The sequence below is a fragment of the Sceloporus occidentalis genome, unplaced genomic scaffold (assembly GCF_023333645.1).
Source record: "Sceloporus occidentalis isolate IW3139 unplaced genomic scaffold, rSceOcc1.0.p SCAF_97, whole genome shotgun sequence".
NCBI lineage: Eukaryota > Metazoa > Chordata > Lepidosauria > Squamata > Phrynosomatidae > Sceloporus > Sceloporus occidentalis.
In genome coordinates, this window is record NW_028317077.1 from 516,338 (window position 1) to 533,255 (window position 16,918).

Sequence of the window (16,918 nt, forward strand, 5' to 3'; positions counted from 1 at the left end):
GCTAGCAGCGGGGGTTGTCTGCGTCCATCGCGCAGACCTTCCCCGCCTGTCAGAGATCAGAGTTCCCCGCACCGAAGGGAACTCTGATCTCTGACAGCCGGGGAAGGTCTGCGCGATGGACGCAGACAACCCCCGCTGCTAGCCACACCTCCTTCCGGCTGCAGCGGGAGACAGAAGGAAGACTGCTGCCCCGGCAATACAGCAGGAATTTGGAAGCACCGGTAAGTGTGTGTGTGTGGGGGGGGGAGTGTTAAATGGGGGCATAGGGCATTTCTGGAGGCAGAGTGCTCTATGAAATGCCTTTTAACCCCCTGAACGCCACTCTGCCTCCTGAAATGCCTTATACCTCCCTATATGCCACTCTGCCCCATAATATGCTTTTTAACCCCCTAAATGCCAGAGTGGCATATAGGGGTATAAGGCATTTCTGGAGGCAGAGTGGCACATAGGGGGTCAAAAGGCATATCATGGGGCACAGTGGCATATAGAGGGTTCAAAGGCATATCATGGGCCACAGTGCCATATTGGAGTGGCAAGCCTGGGGGCAGATGTGCGTAACTGGGGGCAGGTTGGAAAATACAAGGAAATAAAAACAAAAAAATATTTTTCTCAATCATAGATTTTATTAAAAAATTTAATAGTTTACATGAATTAACATTTACTGGTAAAACTTTTTTCCTATAGGGTCGTCTTATATTCAGGCTTTTTCTTTTTTTCCTAAATAAATATTCAGATTTTGGGGGGTCGTCTTATAATCAGGGTCGTCTTATAATCGAGCAAATACGGTATATAAAACTATAGTCACTTAAGGAAAGATGCTTATAGGGAATTCTGCAGGACCCCTCATACATTTGTAAGGGGGACACCGTGGATTTAAAGGTGTAGGGTCCCTTTAAGAGTTTATTTAAACGACTTCTGCATGGTTGGATCCTTTCCGACAGCGCGGAGAGTATGGGGCACGCGGACCCCAGCAAACAGGAGATATATATTTGGCCAAACACATTTTGAGCTGGGTGGCAGGGAAATTTATAGCCAGACCCTGCTGAATGCATTTCCAAAAATCATCATTTATGAGAGACGTGGGTATGAAGATTGCAAGCCGAGTCTCTCCACCTAATGTATCGGTTTGTCTGTCACTTCTCATCTTGTCAGACCTCTTGAATATATGTATTGTATTAAGTGCTGCGTAGATTGTTGGCGCTATATAAATAAAAGATAATAATAATAATAATATGAGGGCTGGATCCTAAATCCTTATAGTTGTAGTTTGCATTTATGATAAACAGCGTATCAAGGCAGCAATTCCTTCTCCGCTCCACCTCTCCCAGTCGGCCTTCCCTCTCGTGCCCTCGTGTCTCTCCACCCTTTCTCTTTTCCTCCGCTCGGTGTATTTCCCGGGAGTTATGTAAGTATAACGTCTTGGCACCGTGCCTTTGCTACACGCCGCATGAATGTCAGATTTTACTAAGGCCGCTGCGAGAGAACAGTGTTGTTTGCCGTGGGCTTTAACTCAGAGGAGTGTAACACAGTTGTGCTGCCGTCGCGTAGCGCTGGATTTTTTGTATTATAATCACAAACAGGCCCAATCTTTCTACGTATTTTTAATTGAAGAGATTATTTAAAGGGGGCGGTAATGAGAAATCATGTTTTATCATCACCCTTTTGATAAAAGTCTTTTTTAAGTAGGCTTTTCATTTAATAAAAGACTCATGGCCTCCCCTGGCCGACTCACACATTAGACTGTAATAGAGTTACCAAACGGGTTGTGGCGTTGGTTCCGGAAAGGATTTTTGGGACAGGTCGTTAATTGGATGGCGACAGGCGGCGGGACGTCTCAATAAGCTTGCTGGTGATGGCTTCCTAGGGGCAGGATCCATTAGGGAACGTAATGTTACGGTAATGTTGTGGTAATGCCGGCATGCGTTCTGTTGGCATGATGATGCCATTAATGAGATTTTATTTAAGCGTGTCTTATGACTTATGAGGTCATAAGGTGGTTATTGTTGTTGTTAAATGTAAAATGTATGAATGCTCGACAGAGTTAGTGTTAAGATGAGTTAATCATTCAATAAGTTAGCGCGTTGGAATGTTGCACCAACGCAAGAATGAAATGCTGCGGGCGCACACAATCCAACCAAATCCTTCTGTCTCTGGTTTGTATTTTTGAGTGAATGAATCCTACAAGTGATAAAAAAAAAACATGTATATAAACAGCTACACATTAAATACTGTGAATAAGATACATTATTCTCCTTGTGGCCGCACTGATCCAGGAGTAAGTATGGAGCTCGAAGGAGTACGTATGGGGTGGTATCAGCCAGAGACCCACTGGGCATTTGCCCCAGAGGGCCAGCACAAGCCAGGTGATATATCCCAGTGTGCAAGAAATAGCAAATGAGAGAAACACAAACAATAAAATGCTTTAAATAAATAACAGCACCCAGCATGTCCATGTCAGCAATGCACACCCTATTTTTTAAGGAATCATTTTTGAGGTTTGGAGGCAGAGATGGCAAAGGCAAGCTGTTTAAGGGGCTGAAGTGGCACAGACAAGCTGTTTAAGGGACCAGGGTGCACAGGCAGAATGCTTACGGGGCAGATGTGGCACAGGCAGGCTGTTTAGGGGGCAGATGTAGTCTCTTCATTTAATAAAAGGGACATTGACGGTGGTACAGCATGACTCATCATTATATAGTGAGCCAGACACTGATGGTGGTACACCATAACTTACTCTCTCTATCACTGTCTCCCTAACGTTTTTGGAGAGGGTTGTGCAGAGACTCCTCTGTTCCAAAGACCTGCTTTCTATGCCCCCTCAAAGCGCCCAAGGCAAATGGATCACTCGCCTCACTGGCCCTGCACGTACCTGAGGCATAAATATGTGGCCATATCTTGCAAAGCTATTGCTTAGATGATCAACCTTCTTAACCCTGTGATATAGGCTACCCTGATGTGACCTGAGAGCCACTTGTTAGGATCTAACTAGTCCCCTTATACAAGAAGGTAGTGGGCAGAGCAAAGTCCGACATAACGAGTTAATAGTAGACCAACTTGTAGAAGATGGGGCAGGATATGGTAAACAGGAGTCTTAAGCCAACAGAACTGTTAGTGGCTCTTGGCAGTTGGCAAGGTTGGAGAGTTATGTCAGGTGGCAAGGATTATATTAAACAGGTCCACAAATGAGGTCAGAGAGCAGATTAATCTCTTAACTATAAAATAATGCGCTAGGGAAATCGTTCTTTGCAGCCATGCATTCAAACCTTCAGTTGAACCTCACTGTTAACTTAACGAGATTCATTAATAGGTTCAACTCTTTATTTCTTCACTCCTTGTGACGTGCTTCTCTTGGGTATTTACCGCCAGGTAAAGAATATAGTGTATTCACTTTGAGTGATGCCTGTATTCCTCAGACAGACCTATGTATGTGATCTATAGGATGTTTTATTATTATTTTCTGCTTATTTTATTATTTATTATTTTCTGATCATCTTGTAAAAATCCTGGTTTACGAGACAATGATTACTTTTGTTTCTTATTAGCCCCATTCTTTACTTCGGTCAGTCTGTTGGAAACATTCTCCTACTGGATCTGCAGCACCATCCTTGAAGTTCAGATATGATCGGTCTCACAGCCACACCGGAGATAGCGCTGGCAGATGAACCGGTGCGGATCCGTGCATGGGGTTTGCCACCACAACAGCTCATTACGCTAAAAGCCTGGCTGAAGGATGAGAAAGGAAAGATATTCCGTTCCCAGGCTTTTTACAAAACCGATACGGAGGGGAACGTGGATCTAGATCGTACTCCTGCCATCGGTGGAGATTTTCAAGGTGTTTGTCCCATGGGGCTTTTCTGGGCTCTGAAACCAGTCACCCCCTTCCTAAGGCTGATGAAACGAGATGTCATAGGAAGTCCATTTCACGTCCACCTAGAGCTCTATCCCAACATGGTCTTTTTCTCAGGTTCTGAAGACCCTCCTGCTGTCAAAACAGTTCTCGAGCGGTGGTATGTGGCTCCTGGGGTGCAAAGAATTCAGATCAGAGAAGGAAGGGTCAGGGGAGCTCTCTTCCTTCCTCCAGGTAAGAAACTGTCCTTCACTATATCTGTTCTGAGACCAAATGGCTTGCATGCGTGAAGAATACTATAATAATGATAATAATAATAAATAAAAATACAAACACAGCAGAACAATAGCTCAACGAGAGGGGAGCCCATAGACTCTTGAGGTACTTCTCGGTATGTGAAGAGCAGTTAAGGGAGGTAGTGTTTGCAGTCTCTGAGACTAAGTGAAGGTTCAAAGCATCTGTCTCAGGGCTCCGTTGGTCTGAGGATGATACATAGTGGTTTAGATAGGCTTTACCCCACAAAGTCTCGGCAGCGTTATCAGCTTGGGCAACAACTTCAGGGTACCAGGGTTAAAGTTCACTACCGTAAGAATAAACCTTTTCCCTGTACAGCTGGGCCTGGCCAAGGGTCCCATAATGTCTACAGCTACTCCTAGAATAATAAAGGGGTTGCCTCCATTGACAACTGCGACAAAAGATCTTGCAATTGCAAGATATTCTGGGCCAGAAAAATGGCCGGGTAAGCTGGTACTCCACGCGCCTGGCTCTCAGATGTCCACGCAAAGGAATCTCATGAGCCAGTGCCAGGACAGCGGTGCCATGCTGGTAGGAAACTACGAGCTGGGTAGGGGAACCAATATTTATCATTGCGTCGTTAATGTATTCATCGTATTCTTTAGGTGAGGGTCCCTTCCCAGGAGTCATTGACATGTTTGGGGGTGTCGGAGGATTGGTTGAGTTTCGAAGCGGTCTCCTTGCCAGTCGTGGATTTGCGTCCCTCGCTTTGGCTTACTTCGCTTATGACGACCTGCCAAAATTCCTGGGATCAATAGATTTAACATATTTCGAAGAAGCTGCTCAAATCCTTCTGAGGAACCCAAAAGTAAGTCTTTAATTCTAATACAAAATTATAAAATAAACAATTAAACAGAGCGCATTTGCCGCTATACCTGCCGGAGGGATCTGATTGGTTTATCAGTTAAGAGATGATATATTTTAACCAATTACTCTACATCATGCGTGATTTTTAAATACAGCCATGTATTCTTTGTAGATCATATGTCTACAGTAAGCCTCGGGTGTACAGAACATCAGTGATTTCAGATAGACCTAAAACATATAAGAACCGGAGCATTAAAGTGTTACCGTGTCGGAAAGCCAGGACACGATCACGCAGATTTTCTGGAAGTGGAATAGCCTCCCAGCAGAAGTGGTAGAGGTTTATACAGTGAGGGAATGTAAATATTACTGGCAATTTATAAGAATCGTTGGTGAGAATCACATCAGGGAGTTCAATGATTCCAGTCCTTTGTATTTTGTTCCAGGTGTTGAGTGACGGAGTTGGGGTTGTAGCTGTGTGTAAAGGAGCAGAAATCGCACTGGCTATGGCTTCCTATCTGCCCCAAGTGAAGGCCACCATCTGCATCAACGGAACCAACGCTATAAACGGGACCGTTCTGACCTATAAAGATCTGTGCGTCGAAGGAATTCCATATGAGGTAGAAAAAGTTCTGGTGACAGACATCGGAGCCATGGACATAAGTCACATGATGGCCGATACAAGGACAACAGAATACCAAGACTCCATACTGCCTCTGGAGAAAGCTAAAGGTCCCATCCTTTTCCTGGTAGGAGAAAAAGACCATAATTATGACAGCTTGAAATTTGCCAAAGAAGCATTAGCCAGGGCAAATAAATTCGGCAAGAGTAATGTATACGTGCGTTCGTTCCCTGGAGCGGGGCATCTGCTGGAGCCACCGGGAGCACCGTTTTGTGTGGTGTCCCAATCTCCTTTCTTCCCCCTTCCGTTGATGTGGGGAGGAGAGCTCCTGGCGCATTGTAGGGCACAAGATACATGCTGGAGAGAGACGCAGGACTTTCTCCGCACGAATATACAGAGGCCCAGGCAAAGTAAGCTATGAAAGAAGACGGCGAGACAAGTCTACGTTCAGCAGTCAACGGGAATGGCTTCTTTAAAAGAAATCCCTAGTTTCTGGGGAAATAAAAGCTCTTTTCTTTTTTAGCACGGGGGACACTTTTTCCTATAGGCAACGTTATATTATTGTGAACAAAATACCGTATTTGCTCGATTATAAGACGAGGTTTTTTTCAGAGCAAATGCTCTGAAAAATACCCCTCGTCTTCTAATCGGGGTCGTCTTCTAATCAGACCTCAAATAGAGTCTGATTAGGAGACTAAGATCCAGATCCCCCGCACCGCTGCAGGGGACCTGGATCCTCCTGTCTCACCCCCCCCCCCCATCATACACACACTTACCAGAGTGGCATATAGGGGTATAAGGCATTTCTGGAGGCAGAGTGCTCTATACAATGCCTTTTAACTCCCTTAATGCCACTCTGCCTCCTGAAATGCCTTATACCTCCCTATATGCCACTCTGCCCCATAATATGCATTTTAACCCCCTAAATGCCAGAATGGGATATAGGGGTATAAGGCATTTCTGGAGGCAGAGTGGCACATAGGGGGTCAAAAGGCATACCATGGGGCACAGTGGCATATAGAGGGTTAAAAGGCATATCATGGGCCACAGTGCCATATTGGAGTGGCAAGCCTGGGGGCAGATGTGCGTAACTGGGGGACAGGTTGGAAAATACAAGAAATAAAAACAAAAAAAATATTTTTCTCAATCATAGCTTTTATTAAAAAAAATAGTTTACATGAATTAACATTTACTGGTAAAACTTTTTTCCTTTAGGGTCGTCTTATATTCAGGCTTTTTCTTTTTTTTCCTAAGTTAATATTCAGATTTTGGGGGGTCGTCTTATAATCAGGGTCGTCTTATAATCGAGCAAATACGGTAAATGATTCATATTGTGCTCTAGATGATACAAATGATGCAATAAACCCAAGCGTGGAACACTTTGAATATTAATGGTTCTGTTATTTTCCAATCCGACGTCTGATTCTGAGGCTTATATGTAGGTGCCTCTTGATTTTCGCTTGAATTTATTCATCCGTGACTTCTGCGGGGGTTCCTAATATTTTAATTGAGCAGTCATTTTTTAAAAATTCATTAATTATTTTTTTGTAAATGTGGAAGGCGCTGGGTATGACCTTGTGGGAAGGCCTTCTAAGGATAAAAATTCTGCTTCTGAGTTCAACAAATAAGATACATAAAAACATTTAGTTCCTGATATCACTGTGGCCCGTGACATCATCACCTGGGAAAGCCCCGTTAAAGTCCGATTAATGCAAAGTATTAAAATTAACTATTTTCAAGTTCATTTAAATAAATTACTGAAAACAAATTTCCTTAAAACACAGAAATTACTTTCACAGTAGATAATAAATTTTGCAAATAAACATGTAGCTGTCCTAAAACCAGAGCATAAAAATTCAGAGGGAGGTGGGAAGTGTGTAAGCGGCACAGATGATCGGAGAGAGTGTGTGTGTGTATTATAATTGTTTTATGTATGTATTGTATGTATGTATTTGTAAGTTATGGTGTTGGAGTGGATGTTTGTTTATATATGTATGGTGTTAGAGTGGGTAGGTGTGCGTATGTATTAATTTCTAAATTATGGTGTTAGAGTGTATGTATGTGCAAGGTGTGAGAGTGAGTGTATGTGAAAGTGTGTGTATGTGTAAGGTATTAGAGTGAGTGTGTGATGTTACAGTGGGTGAGTATGTATGTATGTATGTATGTGTAAGGTGTTAGAGTGAGTGTATGTGAAAGCGTGTGTGTATGTATATGTAAGGTGTTAAGAGCGTGTGATGTTACAGTGGGTGAGTATATATATGTATGTATGTATGTATGTGTAAGGTGTTAGAGTGAGTGTATGTGAAAGCGTGTGTGTATGTAATGTAAGGTGTTAAGAGTGTGTGATGTTACAGTGGGTGAGTAGGTATGTATGTATGTTTAAGTGTAAAGCTGCGCCAGACCATCATCATACCCACCCGCATCATAATTAATTCCCTTAATGTTAAGGTATTGTATGCTGTTTGAAGCAGCCAATCAGTGGCAAGGATTGTTGGACCACAAAGGACGAGAGTAGCCCCAAAGCTGCAGCTTCCATATGAGGTAAATGTTAAATTTTTTTTGAAGGCTCAGGCAAAGTAAGCTACGAAAAATAAGCGTCAGGACCCGGCCACGTTCAGGAGTAAATGGTAATTGCTTCTTTTAAACAATAGGGTTTCTGCGTATAACTGGACTTTCATAATAAAGCACGAGACACTCCTATAGGCAATGTTATCAACAGGGAAAACAACACATATTGTGTTTTAGAGAATGCCAAGGGATGCAATTAACCCCTGCTGTAAACATCAATGATTGTTGGTTATGAAATCATGAGCGGACCTCTGAGGCAGCCGTGCCAGATGGACTGCCCTCTGCTGGTGTAACTTATATATACGTGAATATACCAAGACAGCATGCTGAAGTTCAAACCGAGCATCAGAATGGGGAAAAAAAGGGGATTTCAGTGACTTTGAACGTGGCATGGTGGTTTTTGGTGCCAGACGGGCTGGTCTGAGTGTTTCAGATTTTCACCCAAACCATCTCTAAGGTTTACAGAGAATGGTCTGAAAAAGAGAAAATATACTGCGGACATCATCCCTGTTGGGATATCCGGTCACTCTGATAAGTCACAGACGCTGCGACTCACGTCTGTGAGGACCTGCATAGAGATCACAGTGTGATCGGTGCAGGGGGATCGCGAAGAGGAGAGTGAGAAACCATGCAAAATGAAAAAGAGGAAAAAAAAAAAAAGGTTAGTGATTTAAAAAAAATAATAATAATAATTAAAAAAAACAATAAAGTGGCATTAATAGATAAATAAAGGCTCCAGGCACTCAAGAGTTACAACGTCAGGCAGATTTATTAAGATAAATCACTGGCATTAATAACAATTAAAATATAAAAAAAAATACAAAATTTTAAAATATATATAAAAAAGATAATAATAATAATAATAAAATAATAAAAAAAAAATTACATCCCATTGCCCTAACAAAACATCTACCCAATATAACCCTCCTGCCCCCGTTCACAACCCCCAAACCCGTTAAGCCATAACCATAAAAATTCTACAAATAATGTACACCTTCCAGTATGTTCCCTATATGTGCTGGGAAAGGACACCTGAATTGATAAATTTGAAGGGGATTTTCCATCACTTTACCTAATTTTGTAAGGATTCAGAGGGAAAATTTATTTAAAAAAGTTCTAATTTTCGCTAGTATTTACTAAATTTCCCATCCAGCTAATCGTCTAACTATGGTATCAAAAGAAAGCTCTATCTCTCCTTAAAATAACAATATATAGTTTACATGGGTACACTATTCACAGGAAAAGAGAATCATCGCTGAACCGACATAGCGCAAAAATGGAAACATTGCTCCAGGACGTGAGGTACCAAAACCCCCTGGGACTGAAGGGGTTAAAGAAACATAATTTTGTTTAAAAAAAATAAAAAAAATAAATAGTAATAATAATTTCAAAGCATTTTTTAAACTTTTTGTTTGACAGCCAACATCTTCATTGATCTCTGGTGACTATATTGATAATGTATTAACAAGGTCATCCGCTGCTATGCTACATTGATGAATATATATATATATAGAAATGTTTCCGATAGCGATACGTATATAGTGACGTCCCGGAGACGTATAAATATCTTTAATTGAATTTTCAATACAGACTATACAATACAGGGTTTGGGGTAACAGTAAACATCAAACATAAGCTAATGCCATGTACAAAGACAAATTGTGCAAATTAACGTGACAAATAATTTTAGCGTAAAAAATATATTGTTAAATAAATTAGAAATGATAACATAAAATAAAACATAAAAGGTTGCCAGGAACAGTCCTAACAGCTCTAAACAAAAGCTGCAGCACTACGTTCTAATCACTAAAAGTCTCTCCAGAGCACACGGTCCAGATAAGCAGCCATTTTGTCGGAGTCCTACAGAAGGTGAATTTTGCTCCGTGGTCCCCTATAATGGAGAGCTCAACCACAAACAACTACAAATAAATGCCCTTTTCTTGCCGCTGCACCATTGAGGTCATCTCTGCAGAGTCGCTTATTTTATCTTTAAAAACTTGGCGTAGACTTCGACAAAATGGCTTCCGGCGAGGGAGACGTGACTATACTTTTTACTCTATTGTGTAGAGCTCGAAGAAGCTGCTATTGGCGGCCGCTTCTGATGACGTCAGGCGGTTATTTTGAATTGCGCTGAGTAGCTGGCAGCCGGTTTGGTTCTCTGTGTTGGATGTTCTGGTTCTAATTCGGATTTAAGGAAGAGGTATTGAGATGGATTTATTGTCTTTGACAGCTGCTGCTGTTCTAGCGTTAACCTTACTGTGGGATACATTACATTTATGTATATAGCGCCAGCAGATACTGTGTGTATATATATATATATATATATATATATATATATATATAACAAAATGCATGCCGGGAGAGATTGCTTACAATCTATTAAATATGCTGATTTTCCCAAATCTTTTCACTTGTGACTGCCCCTTTTAGTAAAAATGTTCTATACTAATCCGTTATTGTTAAGGGTTGGCCAGGCATAATAGGAGTTGCAAACCGCAGAAGTGGCATGTCAGGGGTTGCCCAGGTCCGCTGCTACAGCAGTGACCCGATTGATCTCTAAAAGGGTTAATTATCTGAGGGAGGAAGCAATCATGTCTATAGATATGTCTGATCAGTTCAATCTCTATAGGTTTATGACTTACAGGGTCGCTGTAGGTTTTGGAGGCTGTGAATGGAGAGCATTATTGGGGTCTTTAACGAGTAAAGGTTAATATTTCTGTCGGCGTTTATAAGGAATCTGTGCTTCCCTTTCATCCCCTATGGAGGCTTCTACTCTGGTCTCTGGTTCGTACATCAGACCCTCCGATAGAGCACTTCTTTTGGCTACTACAGCCCCCCCATACATTATATGATTTTGTTTTTCTCTCGGCAGACGCACAAAATGGAATCGACCGATCTGGATGATTTATGTTTTCATGTTAACTCAAAGATTTCTTTAATCAAGAAGACTCTCCAACTGAGAAATATAGGTAACTATTAAACTACGTTCTATATGTGTCTGTGTATATATATATATATATATATATATATATAATATAATGGACTATGTATAGTATGTGTACAGGTACCACCAGCTGATAAGTGTTGTTGTTTTACAGGACAAGATCCCTCTCTGACCTGCGTCCTGAATAAAGTCGCGCATGAAATGAATTCTCTGCATGACCTTCTCAACAAATTGGAGACGGAGGTTCAGAAGCAGGAGAGTATTTCACGCTCCCTGAAGGTAAGAAGCGGCTCGCAGATCAGTGACGTTACTCGCGTGGAGTAACAAATACTCTCTAGTTACATGGCTTTAACCCAACTGAATATTCATGTTCGGTCCACGTTATGACTTCACCGGCGTAGTTTGTGGCAAGGAGAATGTGGTCGTCCGGTTCATGCGGATAAGAGAAGCTGCCTCGCCGTTAAATTAAAGTCCCTTACAGATTTTTATATAAAATCCCCAGGTCCGTAGGTTTACCGGTCAGGCTGTTGATCTGAGGAAGACGAGCGTTCTGTAAAAGGTACGGGTAAAGTCATCACAAATGCATAGATTAGCCAAAGGGTAGATGGGGTTGCCCGGGTCACATGACAGGCCCCCCCATCCATATTTTGTCTCTAATATTACCTGTATTTTGTCTTTTTTTTCTATTTTTTTAGCTGATTATTTCCCGCTTTAAACGGATTAATTAAATGTTAAATTTTGTACTTTTTTGTTACTTTGTCAGTGGATTTAGTTCCGGCCCCTGATTAAAGGCTAATAGCTCTTCATCAGTAGTATAAATAAAGCGCCCTCGGCCCTCAAACGCCTAATAAATGAAGGTATTGGGTGCTCAAACTTTACGGCTATATGTTGCTTAATTTGTCCTTATGCTAATGTTCTATTCCTATCACAAAGTTTAATAAGTGCTACTAGTTTTATACTCCATATTACCCCGTCTATAATATATTGCCTTCTTTTTAACAGTGGGATTTAGACAAATTCTAAAAGTATCTACATCATTTATATTCATCTAAATTTACTTTATTATTTATATACCCATAGTGCTGCGTATACCCCTGAGAGTGCTTTGGGGTGTTCATGAACACCGCTAAGTTGTGCAAATTGGGGCTTTCACTGGCGTGTCAGATACCCGTACGTCATTATTTTGTTACCGTTGGTTAAAGTAAAGTCTTTCGCCTTCCTCTGCAGGAACTACAGGCTACCTTTGCTAATAATTTTGCCGAAGCGTCTCACATGAAGGAAAACATCCCTCCGCATCTACCCAAGAAAGCTCCGAGCAGGTAAATCGATGACCGTTATTGGGTTAAACAAAGCGATTTCTGTACTCGGCTGCTGAGTCTAGTGTATTTCGTAAAGCTTATATCTCCGCTGTGATTTTGCATATTGTGCTTTTGTCCACAGTTGCACTTTGTACACATTATCAGCCATTACTAAAATAACAATAAAACAACAGTAATCCACTTCCTAGAGTTATCTGGGAATATTTAAAATCCTTAGGCGCCCCCTGCTGCATAAAGTGTGACATTACACCTGTTCCTAAATTTGTGTGTGTGTGTATATATATATATATATATATATATATATATATATATATATATATATATATATATATATATATATATATATTGTTACATTTTTGTACATTACATTTTTATGTGTATTACATTGTGTGTGTGTGTATGTATGTGTATATATATATATATATATATATATATATAATTTTTTTTTGGACACACACATATGTCTGTAATCAAGGAGGAAGCATGAGACATAGGGGCCCTTTGTGCGTCTTCCAACTGCATCTTTCATATTATGAGCAGCAAACTGTACAAATGTTTGTTTTTTTCTTTTAACTCTTTAATTTCTGCTGCTTATGCGTTGCTCTGCCGGAACAGGGTCAGTGTTTGTTCATAGCATGCGACTGCCTACAAGCGGTTACTATGGTGACATTTAATCCTGTTCTCCGTTTCAGTAATGAGGCGAAGTGGGAGCCGCCGGATGTCGGTCAGGCCCCGGCGCATGCGGAGCCGCCGAAGAAACCAACCAAGGAGAAAGCCATAAAAGAAATGGAGCTGATAACGGTGCAGGAGTTTGCAAATGTCCCGGCGTAAGTAACGTCTGCACTTCTACCTACCAAATCTATTCCCTTCACGGCCAATGCGATGGTTTAATGGCTTTATTGCGTTTTATTAGAGCGCCGGCTGATTCAGTAGCTGTCTTACAACAGCGGGGCAGCACAATTTAACAAATAAAAAGACATTTTTAAAAATAACATTTATAATATACCGTATTTGCTCGATTATAAGACGACCCGACCCCCCCCCCAAATCTGAATATTAATTTAGGAAAAAAAGAAAAAGCCTGACCCTATAGGAAAAGAGTTTTACTAGTAAATATTCATGTAAACTATTTTTTCATATTTAATGAAAGCTATGATTGAGAAAAATATTTTTTGTTTTTATTTCCTTTTATTTGCCAACCTGCCCCCCCCCCCCCAGTTATTCAAATCTGCCCCCAGGCTTGCCACTCTGCCCACTGAAATGCTTTATACCCCCCTATATGCCACTCTGCCCCATGATATGCCTTTTAACCCTCTATATGCCATTATGCCTCCAGAAATGCCTTTTACCCTCCTATATGCCACTCTGCGCCGTGATATGCCTTTTAACCCCTATACCCCCTCTATAATGGTAGGTTTATTTGAACAGTGAGAGAATAACAACAAAAAAATCCAGAATAAAGCATTTCACATAAATTGATTTGCATTTTACTAAATAAAATAAGTATTTGATCCCCTATCAATCAGCAAGATGTGTTGCTCCCAGGTGTCTTTTATACAGGTAATGCGCTGAGATTAGGGAGTCTTAAAGGGAATGCTCCTAATATCAGCTTGTTACCTGTATAAAACACACCTGTCCGCAGAAACAATCAATCAGATTCCAAACTCTCCACCATGGCCAAGAAATAGTTATACCACATCTTGGGTTAACAAGGGTTAACACACCGCCTGATTGAACCTTGATATTTGGCGTTATGAAAACAAGCACTTTTCCCATCTTGGTAGTGAATCTGTGGCTTCTTCCCCGCCAGGGGCCGGCCGCCTACTTTGGGCAGAGAGGTAAATAAATACACGTTGTCGCTATTGTTATAAATGTTTGAAAGATCATTACAAACGTATCTTTTATTTATTTTTTTGGATGACTAGTTACATGAAGAACCGCCTGACGTACGAACAGATAAACGGCGTAATCGAGGAGATCAACAAAGCCGTTGTGGGAAAATACAAGATATTTCACCAGCCGATGAAATCTCTGAACAACGCGGCCAAAAAGCAGCTGTGCCGATTCAAAGAAGAAGAAACCAAAGAGACGAAAGGTCGGTGGAATCCCGCGCCGTGCAGAAAGCCCTTTAGCAAATCACACGGATAAATACCAACGCCTCTAAAAACACAACCCGGCAACCTCCTTGCTTTTTCCGCCCCTATTTCTGATCTCTGATAGGGAACACAGCCGGGAAGTCCCTGTTGGCAGTGCATAGGAGGATTATTACCCACCCATCCGGCATTTAACCCATTAAAAACAATGCATTGTGAGCCTGTACACGTGCAGGCTTTGTCGTGAAGGGGTTAATATGCATTTGATATCGAACGCCCAGCAGAGTGCTTACAGACTCATTTAACATGCATTTTGTTTTAGTCCTCGGAAGTAATCCGACTCAAATCTTTCTCGGTAAAATATTTTACGTCCCGAGTGCGTTACTTAACATTTATCAACGTTGAACTGCATCTGCGTCCGTTCCTCTAACATAATGTAGGAGACCCCCTCGTTTTACATCTCAAGGCTGTGAGATTATACAATGGCTGCTGAGTGATGATAAAAAACCCTTCTGTAAGATCTTCGTATCCTTCAAAGCTTTCTGTGGAAATTCTTTGACACGGAATCCGCTGTTCCGTTGTTTTTAGTCTCTCACCCCGACTATTATTGATCTATACATCTGTTTGCAGACTAGCGACGTAATCCATATATCGATTTTTTTTTTTTATTATTTTTTTTGCGGTTCTCTCCATAAACGCTGCTATATGTGTGTGTGTGTGTGTGGGGGGGGGTTATAATTATATTACCTGCGGCCGGGTTAATGGATTTCATCTCTTTTAAAAACTGATTACAGCTGCTAGAGAGATAGTAAATCCATCAAAGCGAAATAAATGTAATGACCGTCACCCAAGGGGCTTCACCGGTCCCAGTTTTGGCTTAATTCATTTATTAACGCTTTCCATGGCTCGTGCGTCTTGTTGTACTTATTTTGGGTATATTTAACTCTTTGACTGCTGGGGGTAGGAATACACTTTACCCAAGGAAATAAATATATTAGGACAGGTTAAATGTTTCATAGACGCCTTTTTTAGGGCAAACCATGCATCGCATCACAAAATGTCGTGGTAAAAACCATATTTTTTTCAATGTTTTCCCCAAATATACATATTTACTCAGCGACTCGGCTTCTCCCAGCCCCCCCCCCCCCGACAGTCTCTTCTGTTGTCTTAAACCCTTCTGCCAGCACTATGGATAAGATATGAGCGATCTCTCAGAATACCCCTCGAACCGTCGCTGTGTTGGCGATACGTAGCTGAAACTTTAGCCCGATTTTAAGACAGAAAGAAATGGGGGGGGGGGGACATTTATGTACAGTAGTGCAGGGCTGGTAATACAAAATCTTGCATATGCACCTTCCTAGCAGTCAGAGATGAGCAGCACATGTTTGGAACTACATGTCCCATGATGCTCAGTCAGCTTTGAGGCAGCCGGAGAGTCATGGGAAATGATAGTCCACAAAGATTTGCCTGTTTAAACCAGAAACGCTCCTCTCCGAAACTTGTGGAGAGGGGCATAGACCGGTAGGCAGGACTGCGGGAGATTACCCAGCATGCCCTTTGTGAGCGTCGTTTCTTAGTCATGTGACCCACACCTATATATGCTATATTAGAGGGTCGGCGGCGCGTATTAACCCCGTCTGCCTTGGATTTCTCATCCATTTCATGTTATTTTAATGGACAAAATGTGGTTCTCTTTCAAAAACAAGGACATTTCTCGCTCTCTGTGTTCGTCTCGCCTCATATATATATATATATATATATATATATATATATATATATATATATATATAATATATATAATATATATATATATATATATACCCTGAGCTTCTTGCTTTTCTGTTAAATAACTTGCTTTTTTTGGTCCCTGTTTTTTTTTCCCCCCCAGGACTGTTTTTTGTCGTAGATCAAGATATAAAAGAATTTACCCAGGTGAAGGTGGACAAGCGTTTTCACGGGATGCTGAGTATATTACGCCATTGCCATCGTATACGAGAGATTCGGAGTAAAGGACTGGTGCGTTATATTATCTGCTAACACAGCGAGCTCACGAATCAGTAGTAGGTGAGGCGCACGTCCGGGACAAAGTCTTCAGTTTCTTTAATGCACTTGTACAGACTACGATAATGTATATTAAGAAAAAAATAAAATATTGCCTTGATTACTAATAGATTCTTCAAAACACGAACCCAGTTTGTCCTAAGCGTTCATGAATGTAGAGTTGATCACGCTGTTGTCTTGATCATCGCACTTTTATCTTGTAAAGCATTAACGCTCAGATCTTTATAATGACTTAAACAGTAAAAGGGTCCTATGGGTTTACGGAGGGAGCTGTACTTCATGCAGGGTGCGGGGCTGTATGGCGAGAGGCATTAGTAGCAGGTAGAAGGAGGAGGTTCTGCCGCGTTACAGATCTCTGATCAGACCTCA

At 41.3% G+C, this 16,918-nt stretch overlaps 2 protein-coding genes across 2 annotated transcripts; both read left to right on the forward strand.

The window, feature by feature from the left end:
• The first annotated feature begins 3,615 nt into the window (after nucleotides 1-3,615).
• LOC149284206 (acyl-coenzyme A amino acid N-acyltransferase 1-like) lies at nucleotides 3,616-5,985 on the forward strand. The gene is made up of 3 exons (XM_089497044.1): nucleotides 3,616-4,078; nucleotides 4,744-4,946; nucleotides 5,389-5,985. The coding sequence occupies exons 1-3, from the start codon at nucleotides 3,616-3,618 to the stop codon at nucleotides 5,983-5,985; spliced, it is 1,263 nt and encodes a 420-aa protein (XP_089353170.1).
• Nucleotides 5,986-11,013: 5,028 nt separating this feature from the next.
• LOC149284207 (SKA complex subunit 1-like) lies at nucleotides 11,014-16,525 on the forward strand. The gene is made up of 6 exons (XM_089497045.1): nucleotides 11,014-11,101; nucleotides 11,231-11,355; nucleotides 12,304-12,395; nucleotides 13,088-13,222; nucleotides 14,321-14,490; nucleotides 16,377-16,525. Exons 1-6 carry the CDS (start codon nucleotides 11,014-11,016, stop codon nucleotides 16,523-16,525), a joined length of 759 nt encoding a protein of 252 aa, XP_089353171.1.
• Nucleotides 16,526-16,918: the final 393 nt, after the last annotated feature.